The sequence below is a fragment of the Notechis scutatus genome, chromosome 1, assembly GCF_049901735.1.
Source record: "Notechis scutatus isolate UNSWTSFEM ecotype Mainland chromosome 1, rNotScu1.2, whole genome shotgun sequence".
NCBI classification, from domain to species: Eukaryota; Metazoa; Chordata; class Lepidosauria; order Squamata; family Elapidae; genus Notechis; species Notechis scutatus.
The window spans coordinates 275,429,154-275,448,469 of NC_142009.1; the positions used below are offsets into that span (position 1 = coordinate 275,429,154).

Genomic DNA, 19,316 nt, shown 5'->3' on the forward strand with positions numbered 1-19,316 from the left:
CTTGATGTTCTCTGACCTTAACCCCCCCCTCCCCAAGAAATGTCTATTGAGGGTTGTCTTGGACACATCCAGTAAGCAGAACTCATAATCTTCTTCGATAACTTGTTCATCCCATTTTTCTTCAAAGGACATAGTTTTCAGTCCCTTATCATTCTTATTTTTTCTGAGACAGAATTGGACATAACACTTGAGGTGAGGTTTGACCAGTATAGATTAGAATGGAACTATTAATTTGGAAATTGTAATTTGGAAATTATATTTTTATGAATGAAGTTAAATATTGTATTGCTCTGTTTAGAGCAAGTTTTGAAAAAAAAGTAATCAGGATCAGACCTGGTTAATACTTTGATGTGAAACAACCAGGAAATCTCATTAGAATTGAAATTTTAAAAAATCTGGAAGAAGGCAGTAGCAAATTACTCTCCTATTATTTCCTAAAAACATATCTGTGAAATCACCATGAAATTTAATTTTGTAACTATAATTTTTATAGTGGTTAAATTTTCCCATTTAAACATCTAACATTATTTTAACATACACTATTACCAGGCATTTATTCCTTATACCTATGTATGTGGTTGTTTTTTTTAAAAAATACAAACTTTTAATCAGATACTATACCTTGACCTGAACGTTATTTTAATCTGCTACTCAATTTTTTATATTCAATCCTATTGGGTAGCTCTTGAATACAGCATTGCAAAATCATGGTTCTTCATTTCTGTTCTTTTTATATAAACCTCAGTTTTAATTACTGCCTTCTTTTATGTCCTTTGTTGTATTTGTATTTCACACTGCAGATAAGAGGAACTGTTAAGCAAATAATTTTATATATCAAGAGTAGGCCAAAAGACTTTGATTAAAAGTCCAGAACTGTACCAAAGTCCTTCCAGCAGGGCCAATAAGGACTTGTGTTCCTGTTCAGACCAATCTTCCTCAGAGAAAGCGACTCTGAAGCAGTTCTTCCCAGGGAGACTGTATTTCAAAAGCATTTCCTACAGGAATGATTAAATACAATCCTCTGGGTAGATGCACTCTAGATTTTTGCTTGCAGATGCTTCACATAGACCAGCGGTATCAAACTCTCAACAGCACATTGTCACTACATGACGTATTGCAACTTTCCCCCCTTCGCTAAACTGGGTGTGGGTGTGGCCAACATGTGACGCATCTGGGCCGCAGGCTGCAAGTTTGACAGCCCTGAGATAGAATGTCTTTAGAATGTCTCCTGACATATGTTTTACCAACTTTGCCTTCTCTCTTTGGGAACAGAAGGTAACTAGAGCAGAAAGCTGCTTGTCAGTATGCCAGCTGGGAGATGATGTGGGATTTTCGAAGGGAGGCCTTGCATGATCTATAGATCAATCAATTGGAGATGTAAAAACTTTTCTGTAAAGATAATAGTAATTTTGAAGCACCACTGAACTTGATATGGGGTATTGACTAGGGTTAGGGTTGGTAATTGGGTTGAGTCTAATGCAGTTCTGTTCCAGTTGGTGCTCAGATTGGCTTTGTAATTCATTATCTAGAGATGATTCATTTATTGTAATTATATTGTGACAATTAAATGTGAGAGCTGGTAAGGAATGAAGTATTTCTGGTTAAATATTGTATGTAATTTGGCTGTCTGGCTGTTGGCTCCAAGGTTGTGAATGATCTGGTCTTCAGTGGTTCCAGTGATCAATCTGTCCATGCCCACAACATACATGTAAGTTGTTCAAAAGTCATTTCATTTTAATCTATAAAATATGAAATAGTTCATACTTCTTTTACTTCTAATAAAATAATTTACTATTAAGTTAACGTTGATAATTCATTTACACAAATTTAATTCATTTTTAAACAAGTTTAAAGTTCTATGAACAAGTGTTCATAGAAAAAAACACTTAATACAGAAACTTGAATCTTGACTGTATATGTTATGAGAAATAGAAAAATTAGTTGCTTTAGGAAAGTTTCATGCACTATATTTTTTAATTTGACTAGACAATTGTGCCAGTTAAAAATATACTACTAGCCCTATTTCATCTAAATATATGGAAACAATGACTTGATACAGTATTTTAAGGAAAAATCCATCAGATAGTTATTATATTATGATCCACAAAAAACAACAGTAATTGAGACTGGTATTTTCATCACTAAACAATGCAGTCATAAAGTCCAACATCACCTGACCAAATCTTATGATGATGACAATCCCAGCAACACGCCTTATTGCCATCATTAAGTAAGGATCACAGGTTATTAAGTGAGTCTCAGGCAACTCATTAGCAAGCAGGGAGGCAGAAGGGGGCATGCTCTGGATTTTGTCAGCCAAGGAACTGTGACTGGCAGGATAAAGGAAAAGAGCCCTTCTGCTGCAGAATATCATGCCCCTTGAGCTGAGATCTGCCACCAGCCTCTTGGCCATCCAAAAGAGTCTGAAAAAGACCCTGGCATTGCCAACTGACTTGGGACTCTGATAGGGCCATGCCATTTTGGAGAAGGCCAGTAGACTAATACAAGACCCCACTTCCATTCCACCTATGCATTGGTTCTTTTTATCCATTTTAATAATAATTTTAATATATTAGTTTTTATTATGATGTTTTAATGTTTTAGTCCTGTAATTGTTTTATTCTGTTAATTAGGATATTGTAAACCAGGGGTCCCCAACCACCGGTCCGCGGACCGGTACCGGTCCGTGGAACAAGTCCTACCGGGCCACTGGTTTGCTGGGTGCCGCCATCTTTTTTTGATGAAAAAGTGCTTCCGGTGAGCTTTTCCGGGTAGAAAGCTCACCGGAAGCACTTTTTCATCAAAAAAAGATGGTGGCGCCCAGCTAATGCCGGTACCGGGCCGCGCCATAAAAAAGGTTGGGGATCACTGTTGTAAACCACCCAGAGTTGTTTGGTAGAATGAAGAGTGCATACAAATTCAATAAATAGGAATAAGAATAGGAATGATGTAGAGTGGAGTGGAGTGGAATGGAATGGAATAGAATAGAATAATACAAATTTTCAGATGCATCTCTTTTTTTTCCCCTTGTGAATGATGGTGGATAAGCTTTTACACAAAATACATAAAGATTAATCCCCAGTGGCTGTATGAAAGTGTTGTTCATTCTAGACAGTTAACTATCTTTCTTACAATGCTCACTTTATTAACAGTACAGATTAAAGAAGAAAAATCTCCTTTTTAAGGTTTTGTTCTTAAAAGGAAGATGTCTATAAGAATTTAGTAGAAACAATCAACTTACTTGCTCTGTGCATACCTATTTATCCTGATGATCTTGTTGCAGACTGGGGAGCTGGTACGGATATACAAGGGGCATAACCATGCAGTAACTGTTGTGAACATCCTGGGAAAAGTGATGGTAACAGCCTGTTTAGACAAGTGTGTTCGAGTATATGAATTGCAGGTTGGTTATATTTAAAGTGGAATGTGATGATTATCTTTGTAAATGATATCTTTTGTTTTCCTTTGATCCCAAGTGATGTATTCATCTTCAAATATTTAATGAGATCTAATTTGAAGCAACCCTTTTAGGTCTGAATTGGGTTTTTAAGCAAGTCCTGTAGGAGTTGCACAGACTTCAGGGTCTAATTTTCTCTAGGAAGAATAGCTGCTGAGTTGTCTGTTTAGCCTGCAACACTTACCTGCTATGAGACAACAGTGTTGTGCTGAAGCCCTAGGTTATGTACATTGCTTGCCATGCATTCTGAAAGCGCGTGAGGTTATTTAGATAAATAAATGACTTTTCCAGTTTGCTATTTTTTCTTCTGGGAGAGTCTAGGCTGGAAACAAGTATTTAAAATAAGGGAACTAGTATTGTGGGACAAAGAAACAGGTTGTTTTGTTTTTCTTAACATTGTTTACATGCAGTTTACTGTAACTAAATCTGTAGGTATATACTTATTGGCTTATTACATGTCTGACAAGTTTTCTTCGTTTTTTTCCCCTCTTTTCCACCAAGTCTCACGATCGTTTACAAGTCTATGGAGGACATTCGGATATGATTATGTGCATGACCATTCATAAGAGCATGGTAACACTTTGTTTTCCCTTTCCATAATATTAGAGTTTTTCCTCTTATGATTATGGCTATCCAGAATTAGATTATTATTCTTGCTTGCTTTGTAGATAGCGTTTTGCAAGTTACTTCATGCTTGGTTCCTCTGGTTGGGAAATAGGACTGTGAAGCAATTATGAATTTGTTAGAAGCTGTATCCAAAGAGCCAAATGTCCTCAAACCTACTAGAGCACCCCATGAGGAGGATCTGTCACCAGGGGGAAGATAAGCAGGCATTTGTATCTTATATTTAAGAACATCAAACTAATCATCTGACATCACCACGTCTCTGTATGGATAAGGAGGAATATCCGGGATTCTAGCCAGGCTCTAACAAAAGACATAAGTAAATTCACAGATCAGAAGAAGCCAATCTAATGCCCTGCAGTTGGATTGGACTCCAAACTCTTATCTGCTCTTGCAACACGGTCAGGGGTAAGGTACTGTGGGAGTCCAGAAAATCTGGAGAGTATTTAGTATTATTTATGTAAATTTGGCATTCCTTTTTGCCTGTGTGGTGGCGCGGTGGTAAGAATGCAGTATTGTAGGCTCAGCTCATATTGCCAGCAGTTCGATTCCCTCTATCTGGACTGGCTCAGGTTGACTCAGCCTTCCATCCTTATAAGGCCAGTTAAATGAGGACCCAGATTGTTGGGGGCAATATGCTATCTCTGTAAACCGCTTAAAAGGGGCTGTAAAGCACTATGAAGCAGTATGTAAGTCTTAAGTGTTATTGTTGTTATTAAAAAGTATCCCAGTTGGATTGTTTGTTAAAACAACTAAGTTGTGATAAAATAATACAGTTTTATCCAACCCTTTTCAATCTGAAAAGCATCAGATAACTTTTGAATAAACTTTAACATTTGAGATGACTAAAATAGCTGAAATCTGAAAAGCAGAGCAGTCAACAGCCTAAGTAACTAGACAAGGTTGCTGGGCATGTTTTTAATTTCTGTAGTAACCCAGGTGTGTCTGGTTTTGTTTTGTTTTTTTAATTAAGCACTTAACATAGAATGTCTCCATAGCCTGATTGGCCTCATTATAATTTCTTATCCCATTGACTGCATGCAAAAATTATTTCCCAGAAGCAGACTAGCCCCACTCAAACACATGATATTTGTACTGTTAAACCACTTGTTTAGTTACATAATTTAATAACTCCATAGTGTAATGGAGGGACTTTATTCAATTAATGATCCTGGATTCATTGGTTGCATATTAATGTATATTTTCTAAACATTATTACTGATTTCTTTTGCAAAATAGTTTTATCGTTCATACTTAGGTTTTATGTTCATAGATATACTAGATGTTTTACTGTTATTGATATCTTAGGTGTTTTTTTAAAAGTTCATACTAAAGGATTTTCACATGTTCAACATATACCAATTGAATTGCTTCCCATAAACCAACCATGATGAATTGAGTGATAAAGAAGTGTGTAGACTTAATTTCAACATTTTGTTTTTATCACTAAAATATACAAGCTACCATACAGAAAATAAATATTCTAATCATAATAGAATTTTAAATATAGTACCAGTGGCTATTGCATTTGGTATATTCATGTCCTTTTATTCTTTTAATTCTAGAATTCTTTTTTTCCTCTTTCAGATCTACACAGGTTGCTATGATGGTAGTATCCAAGCGGTGCGGCTTAACCTGATGCAGAATTATCGTTGTTGGGTAAAGAAAAAAGAGCACTTTTGCTCTTTAGACAATGAAGTTCATGTCGTTGTTTACAATATTTGAAACCTGTTGAATCCACAAAAAAATGTAACATAAGTAGGATAAAAATATCAACAAAACCAAATAGTTGAAACAGTTAAAATTGGAGTTTGGCAACAAATTTGGTTCATTTAAAAGGCAGGCAAGGTATAAAGATACCAGATGATATAAATCAACTCCCTAAGCCAAGTCTGAATAGAAATCTTTACCTATTAATGGAAAGCAATTAGTTCATTCCAGATAAACTTCAAATAGTTTTTAAACCCCTAAGTTTAGTCTTCATTTAAGAATGGCTGAAAATATTGACTCCAGCCATTCTAAGTATTATTTGGGGGTGGGGTGGGGGGCTCAGGAAGATGCTGAAGGTCCACCTGCCCATCCCTAGATGTCCACCATTTGTACCCCAAGAAGCTATTGGAAACAGAACTCTTTTCACTAGTTCATCATCCTCCCCTGTCAGGACAAGAAAAGCATACTTTTCAGATAAAGTAACTGTTTATGTTGTGAAATCACTATATGAGAGCAAGGTGTAAACCTCACTCTTCGTGGTAGAATCCTCTGGGCAAATGTAGGTCTTCTAGTACTTTAAGTAATCAAAGTATTCTCGAGAGAGAATACTTTGGTGTGTTAAGTTGAAAAGGCAGGAACTGGTTTCTGCCCCCTTCAAGCAATCCTTATGTTATTATGGGTGCTTTGAGAAGACAAGTATTTGGTCACTCAGTTCTCCCATCATCAGCATGGAGGAACATCATAGTTCCTTCATATAATGTTATATTCTAGAGCAGATAATGTCCATCTCTGATATAACTGCATGATGTGCCTTTTCTGTTTGGATGAAAGGTGCAAAGACCTTGCCTGTAGTGTCCTAGAAGGATGAAACAAACTTGGCACAATTGCTGCCAGGTTTCTATTCAGAAAACTCAAGACTATAAATATCAGTATATCTTTCAAACAACCAAAAACTTCAGGTTTATCATTTGACTCCCTTCTTTTTCCTACATGTCTTACAGTTTTGGTTGCTTCAGATCTATTCATACATGCAGTGTCAATGGAGTATTGAAAATCTTTGCCTTATACAGAGCTGTGCAGTATAGTAGTTAAGATGTTATAAAACCCAGGAGACCTTGGGATCTCCTTGGATGATTTTCTCTCAATCCAACTTCAATTTCAGAGTTGATGAAAAAAATTTTTTGAAGGGAGTGCTGTGGACAAAAAAATGAATGAATGAATGTACCTTTTATGGTTTTACAGAGCTAGCTTTTACTAAATCAAGCTAATTAAGGTTCCTCCAGTTCAGTATTTTCTTATTTTTCTCTTTCTTACATTTATGAACTGTAGAAAAATGGTTCCATTGTTAATGTCTCCACTAGCTTTCAGCTATTCCCTCTAACAGTTTTGTTTATTTTCCTTATCAGTGGCATGGATGTTCACTTATATTTGGTGTTGTGGACCACTTGAAACAGCATTTGTTAAATGATCACACAAATCCGAATTTTCAAACTCTGAAGTGTCGCTGGAAGAATTGTGATGCATTCTTCACATCCAGGAAAAGTTCCAAACAGGTTTGTAGCAAAGAAATTGGATAAAAGGTGAAAGATGAAGGCATTCTTTGGAGTGTAGTTCTTGTAGCTTGGGAAGAGAGCAATCTACAAAAACTTTTAATATATCTTTTAAGAAAAAAAGGTGCACAATTAATTGGCGGTCCTGTTGCCACTGTGTCATAAGGTGAGAGGAAATTCTATTCCTAATGTAGTGACAGAAAACGTCTGGAGCCCTTGTTACTTTGCTATTGGTTCGATAGCGGTAACTGGAATAGAGACCAGTTTTAAGGGTCTTAATCTACAATTCTCCTATTGTCTAGACTATAGAAGTATTAAAAAGTGTACTAGCTGTTGACATATTTATTTTCCCTTCAGATTTTCCCTCACTTTTTCTGTTCTTGTGAGCCCAGCAATATTCATTCTATCATCAATTATTCTTCTTAGCCCTTCAACAGATTGCCTTATAAGATGTTTTTCTATCATAAATGTTGTTTACACATTGATGATATACGTACATTACTATGCCAAACAGTTCACTAAACAACTACTGAACATATCATAGAACATTTCACAAAGACCAATCAAATCAAAGCTAAAGCTGGCTAATAAAAGTATGGGAATGCTTTTAACTTGCTGTTAGTAAGAAAATTTGAACTCTGACTAGTGCTGTCCCAAATCTTGGATGTATGCTGGCCTGGAATGTATCATTGATATGCTTAATTTTTTTATCGGTCGTCAAAATATAAAAATCTGAGCTAATTGAAACCAACCCTGTTTCCTTTCTGCCTCTAGGATGCGGTGGGACATATTGAAAAGCACGCAGAGGATGATAGCAAGATTGACTCATGACATTTTTCAGCCTCCCATATTGGGAAGTATTTTTTAATACACAAGTAATTTTACATGCGTTGTCCATCTAATTCTTTTCTTTTTCCTCCTATTCATCACTGGAGTGCAAAAAGAACATATGCCTTTTTCTGTTTTGTCTACAGAGACAGGATCTATTCGCAACTCTGTAGAGAAAGGAACGACAGAGTCATGCCAAATAATTGTTTATACCATTCACTTGTTGGGGGGGGGGATCTACCCTCCCTCTTATTTGCATTGTGCAAATAAGTGCAGTGTGCTTATCTATAACTTGGTATTCAGAGTAATGTTTTATGCTTAAAACATTATAAGTGTTTTAACCATCAGTTTTCATGTTATATGTAGGATCTCCTGTTAATGTATGTTTCTGGTTTTGGATTATTTTTATGTTAATCAAAATATTATTGAATTCAGGCTAGAAATACCACCTGATCGCTGAATTCCTTATTTTTTTTCTTATTAAGTCTTTGAGATATTTTTGCTGTGGGAATGAACAATTGGCTCACTGTTTAAGTTATTTTATGTTGTGGCTTCAGTTTGAAGGGTGAAATCTGCACAATTAATCACAATTGTACTTGATTTTTTGGGTATGCTTTGGCTCCAAAGAATCTTAGGGTGGCAGAGAACATACTGTTAAGACAGCAGAATACCTGTTTCTTAAACTACTGTTATTTCCCAGTTATCTTAAGAGTACCAGGCACCATAATACAAACATCAGTAAATATAACTTATATTAAACATTTTTGGTTAAGTTTATACCCAGTGCTTTCTTGCCACAATATTGGAACTGTGTTTTTGATTCTGAGAATTTTAAGTTATGATCATTCTGGCATTTGAAGTAAGTGAATTTTCACATATTTTTACTTGCTTCATCCAGCTAAGCCTGTGAGAATCCTGTGTTTTTGATAACCAGTTCACAGCAACTGACTAAATAATTTCAGTTCCTATAATTGCAAGTTTAAAAGTTGTTGGGCACAAACTGCAAAGATTTAAAACCCAAACAGAAGCTGAGAATTTTGCATGTATTTTGTGCTGTCATTTAAGGGAGCAAAACTAGGCAGCGTGACAAATGCAAGAATTGAAAGAAAAATAGCATATGTGTTTATGAAAGAAGTGTGTATATGGTAAGTGCTGTCTGGGAAAGTTTTGGTGCTGCAATTTGCAGTATTCCGAAAGTGTTTCCCTATTTAGATTTTATCTAGTGCTTGTGACATCATTTCTGGTTTTTCTTCCACAGAAAAGCTAAAAATAGTCTAGCAGTATCTGACTCAGCTTAACTACATCAGACAATGTATACATACTAGAAGAACAAATGGTATTGTAATCAACCTTTAAAAATAAAAGGTAGTAATTTAGTGACTTCAACAGCTGGAAGAACAAACCAGTTGGAAATTACTCTATGATTTTGTGATAACTCTGATAGATTGAAGATGTTTTGATTTTGGTCCCTTAGTTTGACCTTTTGCCATGTTCAGAAATAATGAACAATTCACTGGTTATCTTCTATTGAGAGAACATCTTGTTCTGTAGCCTGTGTGTGATTTCTGGGCAATAGTGCCTCCTCTTTTCATGACATTGTTGGCAACTGAAATCAAGCAAGCTGAAAGAAATCCTCAAATGCTTATTAGAAATGCTGCAAAAACTTTCATTTTGTAGACAGCTGAATATCGAAGACATTTTAAAATATAGCTCACTCTTAATTGAATGTGTTTGAAGTTAAATTACAGAGGTAGGAAGTATTTTTGTGAAGAAAAGTATATGGAGTGCGTTATTAGTTATGTGAGTGGGTGAATTTTAATTTTGCATCCTCTTCAGGTTCCTTTTTCAGTATTTTAACTGGAAGAGGATGGTGCCTTGATATGCAATAATTTAAATTTTCTTTTGAATCAGTCATTGCAAGTGATTTATAACTTGGAATACTTATTTGTGCTTTTTACTGTTTAGCACTGTATGTGTCTTTGGGTGTGTGCATACGCACATTTAAGATGAGTGTGTTTTGGGATGCTTTCATAATTTGTATTAAAACTTGTTCAGCAATAAAAGTGTGGCCAAGTTTTATTTTTAGTTTTTTCTATAATGTATGTTTTTCTTAATGAGAAGAATTGTTGCAAATGAGGTTACATGAACATAACTTAGAAAGTTAAACAACTCCTCCTTCAGTGTATTGTGCTGAAGCTCCACAGTTCTTTCATATGGAATGTGAAATGTTGTTCTCTTGTGATTCAGGTTATTTGTTTGATTTGAGGTTATTTTCTGTACTTATACCTCTTTAGTTGGAAATGTAAGCATGCTCCTTTAGGTTGCTGTAGAAATCTTGATGCAGAGGGCAAAATGGAGTTTGCTGATTATTGATAGAATGGTAAGGCAGATGCATCAAGATTGCGTACTTTGAAGATTGTTACATTCTGGAAGGTTGCAGGTTTTTGCCTTATTTCCACAAATATATTAACTTTAGAAGATATTTATTTTGAAAGAAAAGATATAGAAATGAAGTTGCCAGAGTGAATTGCAGAGTACATTATTGAAATGTGTGGGAAGTGTTTAGTTTTGGGTGCTGGCTGATGTTTGAGTAAGTTGTTGCAGGTTGCATATGCAATGTATTCGGACTGCATGCCAAAATATTTCCTCAGTGTAAGGGGTTTGTGTGTTTTTAAATTTCATTAAATTTTGTGTGTATGGTGAATGTGTTTCTTTACATTAATGGTTCTGCTGTGGAGGACTGTTGTGTGTATCAGCTGCCATAGAATTTAGATATTTGGCTAGTTGCATGTTTGTCCCAGTAAATAACAGAACACTTGCAAGTATTCCAGCTTCTGTTTGCCCTTTGAGACGGTACCTGGGTTATGGTGGATTGAAATATAAAAGCTACAACATAAAGTGGCAACCCACCTTAAAAGGCTGCATTCTAAATATCTAATGACACTTTATCTTCTTTTTAAATGCAGGTTGGGGATATATATTTCATAGCACAAATATATTCAAAGACAGATACATTAAGAATTAGTATTCGGGCAGCCAGCAACTAACTTGCTCTAAACACTGATTTTCCGAGATAATCTATAGTTGTGAGGAATGATTTCCACATAACATATAAGCAGGTGCTCCATATACTGTGCATTAATGAAGCTAGAAGGTCTAAAACAAGACATCAAGGCATGAACAAATTCCTCTAATAGCAGAAATACCAGGTGGGAAAATAGCATACCTATTATGCTGTAACCGTTTAATTAACATATTTTCTCAGTTTGTTTCAGTGAATGATTTAGTCTTTCCTTTTTTGCTACAAAGCTGTGAATTAAATAAGATAAACAGTAAAAAGAAAAACAAAATAAATCTACTTTATCCCAAGAGAGATGTGGTGTGGTCTTTTTTGTTCAGGTTTCACTTAATAGTTTAAATAAGTCATTTACTTTTGAGGAAAAATGGGAAAAGGATTGTTCAGCACCTAATTCAGTAGTGCTCAGCTTTGGCAATTTTAAAAGGTTCCCCACTCAGCCATGAGGAATTCTGGGAAGTTGAAGTCCACATGTCTTAAAATTGGTGAGCGTCAAGCTCTGTATGGCCTCTAAATTAAAGTAAAGCAAAAAAATTTTTTCCTTTAGTATGAAGCCTGTTTCACTGTTTTTACCTAGCTACTCTACATACCTCAAAGGTCAACGTCCCAAAGCCACAATTCCAAGCATAAGCAAAAATATTGGACAACACTTTTCCTTACAAATCCATACAAACATCTGTTAAAAAGAAAACTGGACATCTACAAGTTGCATTTTTAATCATGTTTCATAATTTTAATGCAGCAGATCCAGTGAAAGAGCACTCATTTATTACACAACTTTTGCTATATTATCCCCAGCAATGGAACCATTGCTTGCATGGCATTTTTTAAAAATTGGATAAGGAATACAGTTTCCAAACAAATGTAGTCATAGCACTAGATCACAGTTAATCCTATGTGCAAAATGTCTTATAAAAGACATCTTGTGTATATGTCAATACAGATTTCTATGAAAGTTCTACTGTAAGAGAACTCAGACTTGTTGAATCTGTCAGTTTGTTGCAGCGAGAACAAACTTATAATTTAGCTATAATGTTTTTCCTGCAGCTTAGGAACAAAATTAATTGCAAGTAGCCCCTCGACTTAACAACCGTAACTGGGACCAGAATTTCTATTGTTAGATGAAATGATGTTAAATGAGTCACACCTGATTTTATGACCTTTATGCACAGTTGTTGAACTAATCACTGCAGCTAAGTAGCTAATCACATGGTCGTTAAGCAAACCCAGCTTCCTATTGACTTAGCTTCTTAGAAGCTGGCTGGGAAGGCCTCAGAAGGTGATCACATGACTCCAGGACACTGCAATCTTTGAAAATACATGCCAGTTGCCAAGCATCCAAATTGTGGAGATGTGGCTTTGGGGATGGTGCAACAGTCTTAAGTGCTAGGCCTGGCTGAAAGTCACTCCCCCCCAGTGCTGTTGTAACTTCAAGCGATTGCTAAATGAATGGTTGAGGACCATCTATAGTTAAGCCACAATATTTAGCCATCTATCTAACCATTTGATACATCCTATTTAATACTTAATTGGTGTACATTGAGAGATCCTGTTGCTGGATGTAATTGTAGGAAGTTTTGGCTACAGGAATAATAACTGATGTAACATATAAGAAAATCATATGAAAATAATTTAGATGATTAAATGTTTTGAATTTTGTTATTTTCAGATAAGTTGAATTACTTAAGTCAGATGAACTGCATTTTGGCAAGTTGTAGTGTTTAATATGGATAAATTGTTCTGCTGCCCCCTAAATATCTCAGATGGTAAGAGGTGCTGTTTCAAAGTAAAAACAATAACTTGATTTGCAACGAAGCTTATGCATCTAGAGTTGATTCCATCAGGAGAGCAGATACCCCTTGTTGTGCACAACATGCTTCACTGCTTTTGTTGCCTCTCCGTAAGCAGTTTCCTTGGACATAAATCTGCTGGATTATACTTCCTTTCCATGTAATTTTTAAGAGGCAGATGTGCACGAGATCAGTATCTTGTAACTGAATGTTGGCTGATTAATCCAAGAGAAGGTGAAAAATAAGGTAATCAGGCATACATGGTGAGCTGTAACCACTGGAAGTAGAAAATGAATATTGTAAGTTAATAGGCATTTCTTTAATATAAAGAATTAAACTACAGTATGTGATTTGTGCAAATCCCCTTAACCCAGTAAAGAAATTGACTTAAAATACAAGCTGAGCATTTTCAGCAGCAGAGTATAAAATAGTTTGTTGATTCCTATTCCCATTCTCGGTGAGATACTTATGTCCAAATAAGGATTTCCAGGTGTATTAAACCTTACAATGACAATACATTTGCAAGGCCTTGTTTCCTTTCTAATTCCTAGTTCAATTAAAAATGAGTTCATTCTTCAAGCTTGTACTCTCTCACACAAACCTGGATTAGAACTCTTATGAACACTGAAAGCACAATACATTTTTTGTTCTCTTGAAAAAAAATTATAATACACACTATTAAAGCTAAATTAAGTTGTCACTATCAGCAGAATAATCTTTGAAATGATTTCAAGACAAATATATAGCCCAATGCTAGAAATGCTAAATAAGTCTTGCTAAGTTCAGAACTCACTCAAAGACTAGCCTACAGGTAAATGTAGATAGTTTTGGAATACTTAAAACTCCTACATTAAACCCTGTTTTGTCTACTGATTTTCCATTCATCTCTTTCATTCATCTAAAGCATTTCAGCAAGTAGTAGATAATGGACCTTCACTATAGAATAAACATAATATACCTGCTTTTAAAAATATTGTACTCAAAACTGCATGAGCATCATGCACTTATGCACTTTGCAGCAGCAATGTAACACGAAACAACTTTTAAAATGGGTTCTTATAAAGAAACTAAGTATGCCTCTACGCTTCCAATAAGGGCAAGGACCTTTGGCAGAATCTATGCAGCTCTTCACTCAGCGATTTCTTTTTTTTTTTTTTAAACAAACTTTATTGATTACAAAACCAAAACAACAAACAAACACAACACACAGAAGAAAGAAAAGAAATAGAAAAAAAGAAAATGATTTTTTTAAAAAAACCTAACAATTCTACTATCGACAGTCTATGGTTCCTTGTTTGCTATCAATATTGGTGATACATTTACAAATACATCTTATTGTGAATATATAATTATGATTTACATTTAACGTTATTTACTAATATATTTTCTATTTTTGTTCTGTCCAATCATACCAGCATTCCCAGCTTCTATAATATTCTGATGTTTCTTTTTCCTTAAGTGCTATGGTTAACTTGTCCATCTCTGCACAGGCTGTTATCTTCTGTATAACCATCTCCTCTGTTGGAATATCTGCTTGTTTCTAACACTGTGCAAAGGTTATTCTGGCTACAGTAAGAATATGCAGTATTATATATTTAATATTTTTAGAAATTTGTCTATTAAATATCCCCAATAGGAAGAATTCTGGTTTTAATTCAATTTGCTCCGCTGTTATTTCCTCTAACCATTTTTTTAATTCTATGCCAGTATCTTTGGGCTTCAGTGCAGGACCACCACATATGAAAATTCTTCCCTGTTTCTTTTTACTTTTCCAGCAATTCGGATTCATGTTAGGAGACATTTTCGCTATTCTCAAGGGTGAGAGATGCCATCTATAAAACATTTTATAGGCATTTTCTTTATATGCTGCTGATCTTGTAATTTTATTATTCCTTGTCCATTCTAATAATGTAATGCTACGTCCTATGTTTCTGCTCCAAGCTATCATGTTGCCTTTGACTACTTCCTCTTCTAATTCCATCTCTAGTAAATAATTATAAAATTTAGTTATATGTTTTTATCTGGACCTAATAAAATTTTATCTATTTGTTGTGCCTTAGTATAAATTCCAAAAATTTTCTTGTCCTGGCTATATCTATTTTGAATTTGTAAGTAAGCCCACCAGTCTACTTGTAGCCCCTGTTCTTGGAGATCTTGCCATGATTTTAAAGTTCCTTGCGCATCAAGAAGGTCTTTTTATTAAGACCTTTTTATCATTTTATTAAGATCTAGATTGTTTGGATGTATCATCGCCTCCATCGTTGAGATCCAAATTGGGATTTTTAAGTAATTTTTTTTATTTTGTTCCAATTAGCCAATAAGGAATCTCTAATTATATGTCTGTGGAAATACCTCTGCTTAATTTTCCCAATGTTCCATAAAAATGCATGCCATCCCCTCTGTAAATCATGGCCTTCTAAAAATAAGATCCTTTTATTCGACAGATTTGCCCACTCTTTCAACCAGAGTAAGGAGGCTGCACTGTAATATAATTCCCAATTTGGGAGTGCCATACCTCCCCTGCTCTTCATATCTTGCATTGCCTTTAGGTTTATCCTCAGTTTTTTCCCTTGCCAGATAAATTTGGTGATTATCTTGTTAAGTTCCACGAAGTAATTTTTATGTATTTTTATTGGTATTGTTTGGAATAAATAAATAAATTTGGGCAGAATATTCATTTTTATAGTGGCAATCCTCCCTAATAAGGAGATTTGCGATTTAACCCATATCTCTAAATCTTTTTTAACTTGCTGTAATAATTTATTATGATTATTTTCCATTAGTTTTGCATTGAGCCATCAACCAAATTCCTAGGTATTTAACTTTTTTTACTATTTGTAATCCCATTATCTTTTCCAATTTTAGTTTTTGTTTTTCTGTTAAATTTTTAGTTATTAATTTCATTTTTTCCCTATTAATTTTAAGTCCTGCAACTTCCCCAAATTGATCTAGCTCTTTCAGTAATTCTTGACCTGTTTCAATTGGTTCCTCTATGAAAAATACCATATCGTCCGCAAATGACTGGAGTTTATATTCTTCTTTTTACATTTTTAATCCTTTTATTCCTGCGTTCTGTCTAATTCATGTAAGCAGTTTCCAAAGATAATATGAAGAGCAGGGGGGATAATGGACATCCCTGCCTGACTCCTTTCTCTATTTTTATTGAGCGCGTGTATTCTCCATTAATTATAACATTTGCCTTTTGTGAATCATAAATTGTAGTCACAATGTTTTCAAACTTAGTGCCTAAATTCATATTGTAAATTTGTTGAATTAGGAATTGCCAATTTAAATTGTCAAAGGCCTTCTGTGCATCCAAGAATACAAGGGCTATTTGTTTTTCCGGGTGGGCTTCGTAGTATTCCAAAACATTTAATACTATCCTAAATAAATAAATTATTCCTGATTTGTCTATTAGGAAGAAATCCGTTTTGATCTTTATGCATATATTCATTCAATATTTTTTTCAATCTATTTGCTATAATTGTAGTAAATATTTTATAATCAGTATTTAACAGGGAAATTGGTCTGCAGTTTTGTATATATCGTAAATCTGAATCTTCTTTCGGAATCAACGATATCAATGTCTCCTTCCATGAATCCGGCATTCTTGCTGCTAGTAGGACCTCATTATATACTTCCACCATGAGAGGTCTTATTTGTTCTATTTTTTTATAAAGTTCCCCTGGTATCCCATCGGGTCCTGGGGAACTTTGTTCTTTTGTTCTTTTGGTTTTCTATTGCTGCTTTTAACTCGGGCCATGTGATATCTCTAACATTTCCTTCATCTCCTAGTTAATTATTTTATCTTTAGTAATACCCAAATAATATCCTCATTTACCTCCTTCTTTTTATAAAGATCTTCAAAAAATTTACATGCAATTTCTTTTTTCTGTTCTATCCCTTGTTGGGCATCCCCGTTCTCATCTATTAATTGGTAGATCAATCTTTTTTGTTTTTCTTTTTTAAGTTTATAGGCCAACCACCTTTCTGGTTTATTGGCCTGTTCAAAAAATATCTGTCTTGCTATATTTAACTTTGAGACCATTTCTTCTTGTTCGGTTAAATTTAATTTATGTTTAGTTATTATCATCTGTTTTTTTCAATTTGCAATCTTTTGGGGTGTTTTGCAGCTAAATTTCTAATTCTTTGATTCTTTGTTCTAATTTATTTTGTTGGGCATATTTTTCTTTATTTCTTTTAGCAGTGTATGATATCGTTATGCCTTTTATTAATGCCTTCATTGTATTCCAAATATTCTGTTTCGTAGTTGCCTCATTATTATTTTCTTTTTAAAAATAGTCTAATTCCTCGTCAAGTTTATTCATAAATTCTTTCTCTTTAATTAACTGTGTATTTAAGGTCCACCTTTTTCTTGGTTTCTTCCTGCCTTTCCACACTATCTGGATTGGGTTATGATCTGCCCATTTGTTTGGTAAGATTTCAATCTCTTTTAATTCATTTACTAATTCACCATTCATCCACGCCATATCAATTCGTGTCCATGATTGGTGAGGGTTGGAGTAAAATGTAAATTGCTTTTTCTCAGGGTTTATTTTCCTCCACATGTCTATCAAATTTAGTTCAATCATCATTTCTTCACATGTTTTTGGTAGTTCTCTTTTTTTCTTCTTTTTCCCCTCACTACGATGATCTTTCTGGTGGTCCACAATAATATTGAAATCTCCCAAGATACAAATATTCCTTTTATCTAATTCCACTAATTTCTCATGTAATTGTTTAAAAAATTCCTTTTGGTTATCGTTAGGGGCATAGATTACCACTAGTAGAATTAGGATTGATTTAATCCAAATTTGTAACATCAGAATTCTTCCATTGGGGTCTATCCAAATTGGCTCTGCTTTCATATCGTCTTTCACATATACTGCTATCCCTTTCTTTTTCCTAAAATCTGCTGGTGACGTATACAAATTCCCAAGCTTGGGGCATTCTAAATATTTTTCTTCTTCCTTCCTTATATGAGTTTCCTGTAAACATATTATATCTGCATTTTGTTAATTAATTTGGTTAATATTCTTTTCCTTTTTATCCTAGAGTTTAGGCCATTTATGTTAATTGATAGTATTTTTTTTCCTTCATCCATCACCTAATTGACTCTTGCTCTTTGTCTTGTAGTTACTCCTGTCTCTCTTTGTGGCTGATTGTGCGTCTTCGGTTCTCTCTCTTGATGTTGTTTATTTTTTGAATTCCTACAATTCCCAACTCTATTTTTTTGGTAGTCTTGGTCATCTTGCGAATTCATTTCTAACTCGTCTCTACTACTTGATTCTTCATGGCCTATCAATCGTTCGTAGAAATCTTGGGCTTTTTCCACGGAGTCTACTTTAATTTTCTTCCCAAGTGATTAACATTCCCTCTGGGATTAGCCATCTAAATATGATACCTTTTTGGTTTAATTGGTTTGCCAAGAATTTATAATCTCGCCTCTGCTCTCTCACTCTTCTTGGGATTTGTTTAAGCACCAAGATTTCTTTCCCTTTGTATGTCGTATCGCGTATAACGCACTTTTTCCCCTGAAAATAGGGGCAATGATGATGCGTGTTATACGCGATTATGTTAAAAGCCTTCGGTGAATGCTGCTGGGATCGGGATCAAGGACACAAATGAAAGAAGGGAGGGAGGAAGCACCAAGCCTGTCCTTCTCTCTGGGTCAGTCTTCAGCCTCTCGCTCCTCCACCAGCACAGGAAGAAACTGCTCAAAGGGGCTCGCCGCAGCTTCCTGAAGCGCCGTTCCCCCACCCCACCCCATCCGCCCGCCGCCCGCCCGCAGTGCTCGCTGCCTGCCTGCCTTCGTTAATGGTTGAATCGAACAGCTCGCTGAGTAAAGAGCGAATAGTTATTATTCTCACGAGCTGCTCCCAAACAACCAGAAACTAAGGCAGGCAGGCAGGCAGGCAGAATGGACACTGTGGATTGAGCGCGGGGTGGGAGGGGGTGAAACGGGCGCTTCGGAATAGCTGCGGCGACAGGAAAAGCCCCGCTTCTTTGAAGCAGTTTCTTCCTTGGATGGTGGAGCAGCGAGAGAGCGAGCCTCCTTCTCTTCTCTTCCCCCCGGTCCTTGCAAAATTTTCTGCTTGAAACCGGTCCCTGGTACAAAAGGTTGGGGACCACTGATTTACCTTATAAGTGGTAATAATATTAATAAAAAAAGTTCTGAGCTACCCTTATTTTGCTTCAAAGTTTTTATTTAGAAATTTAATTTTTTTCCCTGAAATTTCCTCTTAAAATGAAGATGCGTGTTATACGCCCTGTGCGTGTTA

At 35.3% G+C, this 19,316-nt stretch overlaps 2 protein-coding genes across 3 annotated transcripts in view; one reads left to right on the forward strand and one right to left on the reverse strand.

The window, feature by feature from the left end:
* ZNF106 (zinc finger protein 106) overlaps positions 1 to 11,538 on the forward strand; it is a 51,640-nt gene extending 40,102 nt beyond the window's left edge. For both annotated transcript variants that reach the window (XM_026671038.2, XM_026671042.2), the window contains exons 17-22: positions 1,646 to 1,708; positions 3,284 to 3,403; positions 3,959 to 4,030; positions 5,669 to 5,740; positions 7,198 to 7,344; positions 8,116 to 11,538. In XM_026671038.2, coding sequence (XP_026526823.2) covers positions 1,646 to 1,708; positions 3,284 to 3,403; positions 3,959 to 4,030; positions 5,669 to 5,740; positions 7,198 to 7,344; positions 8,116 to 8,172 — 531 coding nt within the window. In that variant the 3' untranslated portion in view covers positions 8,173 to 11,538. The remainder of the gene's footprint in view (positions 1 to 1,645; positions 1,709 to 3,283; positions 3,404 to 3,958; positions 4,031 to 5,668; positions 5,741 to 7,197; positions 7,345 to 8,115) is intronic.
* A 413-nt stretch (positions 11,539 to 11,951) lies between these two features.
* CAPN3 (calpain 3) overlaps positions 11,952 to 19,316 on the reverse strand; it is a 37,005-nt gene continuing 29,640 nt past the window's right edge. The window contains exon 23 of the mRNA XM_087951665.1: positions 11,952 to 13,312. Coding sequence (XP_087807791.1) covers positions 13,286 to 13,312 — 27 coding nt within the window. The 3' untranslated portion in view covers positions 11,952 to 13,285. The remainder of the gene's footprint in view (positions 13,313 to 19,316) is intronic.